This window comes from Vigna unguiculata, chromosome 3, assembly GCF_004118075.2.
Source record: "Vigna unguiculata cultivar IT97K-499-35 chromosome 3, ASM411807v1, whole genome shotgun sequence".
In the NCBI taxonomy this organism is placed as follows: domain Eukaryota; kingdom Viridiplantae; phylum Streptophyta; class Magnoliopsida; order Fabales; family Fabaceae; genus Vigna; species Vigna unguiculata.
Window position 1 is genome coordinate 23,336,541 of NC_040281.1, and position 3,532 is coordinate 23,340,072.

Consider the following 3,532-nt stretch of genomic DNA (forward strand, 5'->3'; position numbering starts at 1 on the left):
AATATGACGGAGATATATTCATCCCCATCTCCATCTCCATACCCAATTGAAAAAATCGGGGATTTCCCATATCCATATCCATACCCGGTCAATGCAGGGATTTCCCGTCAAAACGGGAACGGGTTCGGACAATACCCACGAGGACGAGTTTATTTGCCATCCCTACACCTAAGCCAATTATAACCACGACCAATAGGACCTAAGCCAACTATCAACCACGACCAATAGGTACTGACCACCACCAAGCACTACCGACCTCCACCGAGACACACACCTCAACCTTCCCAACAAACCAAAACAATCCAACAAACATTGCATTTTTATTAATTTCAGTGAAGGTATAATTTGTATTTAAAAAATATGAAGGGTGCAAGAAGAAAACATGGGGTGCAGGAAGCAATGGCCCTAAAAAAGATAGAAGGATTGAAGTAAGAGAACCAAGCCTTTTCACCTCCTTCGCTGTCTCCGGTTCGATTGGAAGAGATGACGAAGGGTTTGATGGGTGGCTATGGCGTTGCCCTCATTGTGGTGGTGTCGGCATTGAGTTTACGTGCGTCATCGGAACAACTCAGTTCGAGAGAATGCGAGAATCTTGGTTTCACTGGACTCGCCTTGTGCTCTGACTGTAACACTCTCTCCCAGTACGTCAAAGACGAAGGTCAATACATTTCCGATCTCTCTCTCTCTCAATCAATCACTTATTGTTCAAATTCAATTTTTCTTTGTTTTATATATTCCAATTTCACTGTTATTATGTTGCTCGGTGAGGCGCGATTAGAGTTGCAGTAGGTTAGCTAGGGTTCTGTCAGAGTTAGCACAAGAATTGTTCTAAGCTTATAATTCGCTTGCAGAGTTGGTATCGGATTGTCTCAAGTGTTGCACGGAAGACTCCGATGATGCCACTACCAAGGTATGATTCGTTTTGGTTGGGCTACGTGATCGCTTGCTTTGTATCTCGGCAATAATTTACCAGTTTTTCTTGTGATTGAAATGGATTTTTAGACCTAATATAACCTGGTTGCAAATGATACAAATATGCAGCTTCTCATTACTAAATCGATCTTCTAAAGAAATTTGTGTCTGTTGAGGTTAAGAGAAAATGGAAAGATTAAGGACCTGTATGGTGTGAATAAAAATGTTTTCTGTTTTCATTCTTATTTTTGCTTTACAATGAAGTCACCTTTTACTCACTTTATTTTCTTCTCTAAATGTTTTTATGGGAAGTACTGAATATAGCAAAATGATTTTTAACCGATTGTTTGAACATAAGAAACAAAGACATAATAGTGAAACTTTTTTATGATTATTAATGAGGGGAAATAAAAACAAGAAATAATTTTTTTTCAAACAGACATGCCCTTGCCTGGTGTTTGATTTATTTTATGTTTTCATTTGTAATTGATAAGTTTTACTGATGATTACAAAATGGTCAGAATAGTGAAAACATCTGAACGTTGCGTTTGTCATTTCCTTCACAACATCTAGAAAACATGTAACAAACGTGAGAATAAAGTGGCATTATATGGGGTTTTATATTTGCAAAAATAAAAACCATGATGCTTCATGAGCTTGACTTTGCAGTAGCTCCAATTATTTTGTGATTTCAACATTCCCACAATTTTCCCCTTCCCCAACACACAACAAAAAGGTGAAAGGTAGATATTGTCATTAATTGTTTAAACTTTTAGATTACGTACTCTGGAGCTTTGCTGGAGGTCTGCATGAGAAAACTTGTTTTCTACCCTGAAGTTGTTGGCTTTATTGAAGAGGAAAAAGATAAATTTCCATCAGTAAAAGTTCAATACGTTTTTAACTCTCCACCAAAGCTGATTATGTTGGATGAAGAGGGTCAACAAAAGGAAACAATCAGGTGAGATTTCATTTATTATCTGCATATTAGTACCTTGCTAGCTTCTTGTTATCAGAGTTTATCATTGGTTTTATTTTCTAATTTATAGTAGGGCCTTGATTACAATGTTGATTTGTTTAAAAGATGCTTAGTGGTTGTTATTCAAAGGATAATACAGCAACCAAGTTCTTTCCCTCTATCAAGTCAGCTGCATAGACCAAACAATGTCATAATGTTGCATTGTGAATCTTATTTATGAAAAAACCATTGATTTCTAAATTATTCTTTAATGGTTTTCTCTATAATGTTTCTTTGAACCTCCAATACCTCTGGCAATAGTATTTACTATAAAGAATCCAACTAACAGCATATTTCTATCAGAAACACGAAAAGACATAATTTTGATTCACATTGTAGAATTTTTACGAATGTTTAAATTTAAGTTGACTATAAATAGTCATTTCATTTGCAACATTTTCTTACAAGGTTTTCTGGGTTTACGTTAGACAATAGTCATTATGCACTTGATGAATAGCACTAAGCTTGTGGAGATGCGTGTATCATAGTTGTAAGGGATTGATTTCTCCATTTATATGAAAGAATCTAGTAATTACTATGTGACTTGTCTACCAAAAGGAATAATTTATTTTTGTTGATGGCTATGTGGATTCCAATAAAACTGCAGCCATAACCAAGAATAACCACAATGAATTTGAAATCTTTCTTGAATGTGATTCAAAAGCTATTACGTAGCCGGATTCTCGTTACAAAGAAGCGATGTTGAAAATTATATTCTCTAGGAGTAGAAATAATCCTTTTCTTTTGTCATTTAAATGAGAATGAGGTTTAGCTTGTTTTTTATTGTCTTTTATTTTTGTCTGTTACAGGATTGATAATTGGAAGCGTGAGCATATACTGCAGTTCCTGCGAGAGAAGGTGAAGCGTCTGGCTTCTAATTGAGAATCTTTAATCAATTGTTTGGCATGTCCTAGAGTTATTCCCATTTACAGAAAAAAAAAAAAAAAGTGGGGAGTATATACAGTGCCTTTGAGAACTACCCTGTTTACAAGTGACCTGAATAACATAAAAATTTTCATTAGTTGGCCAGTTAAGATAATTCTGGATTTTGTGACAAGTGATTTCAGTACGACGATATCCTTTTTGGAGATTTTGTGGCAGCTGTAAAAATGAAATATCAACTGCAGTCTTCTATCATTTCTCTGGGACAAGACAAACACGTTTCTGTTATAATGCGTGAATAGATAATGTAATTCATTTTTAAAAAAGTATATGTATGAACTGTCATGTAACTTTACTCAATTGTTTTAGTGAGCCTCTAATTCATGTTTTTTGGGAAATAGGTGTACACTTTTGAACTAATTGTGGTTTGTTATTTGTAGCGTTTGCATGTGGATTGGGAAATTAGTGTAATTCATGTTGGGGCATTATATAATAGAGGTAATAACGTAAATGAGGAATTATTCTTTTGCTTGTTACCAAATGAAAGATTCTTCAACTGATTAACACTAAACTAGATAGAAGCAAATTTAATATAGATAGGGCACTGAAGGGTATACCTTGGGGCTTATTAGGTTTTATTTTATTATTATAAAGTGCAACCCTGGATGTTATTAGTTGGAGTTTCCCTCATGAGGAGGATGTTGATTGATTTTGTTTAAAAGC

At 35.0% G+C, this 3,532-nt stretch overlaps 1 protein-coding gene across 1 annotated transcript; it reads left to right on the forward strand.

Moving 5' to 3' along the window:
* Positions 1–403: 403 nt before the first annotated feature.
* Positions 404–3,169, forward strand: LOC114175672 (selenoprotein F). Its single transcript, XM_028060453.1, has 4 exons — positions 404–658; positions 852–910; positions 1,689–1,870; positions 2,737–3,169. Exons 1-4 carry the CDS (start codon positions 484–486, stop codon positions 2,807–2,809), a joined length of 489 nt encoding a protein of 162 aa, XP_027916254.1. The 5' UTR covers positions 404–483; the 3' UTR covers positions 2,810–3,169.
* The last annotated feature ends 363 nt before the right edge of the window (positions 3,170–3,532 follow it).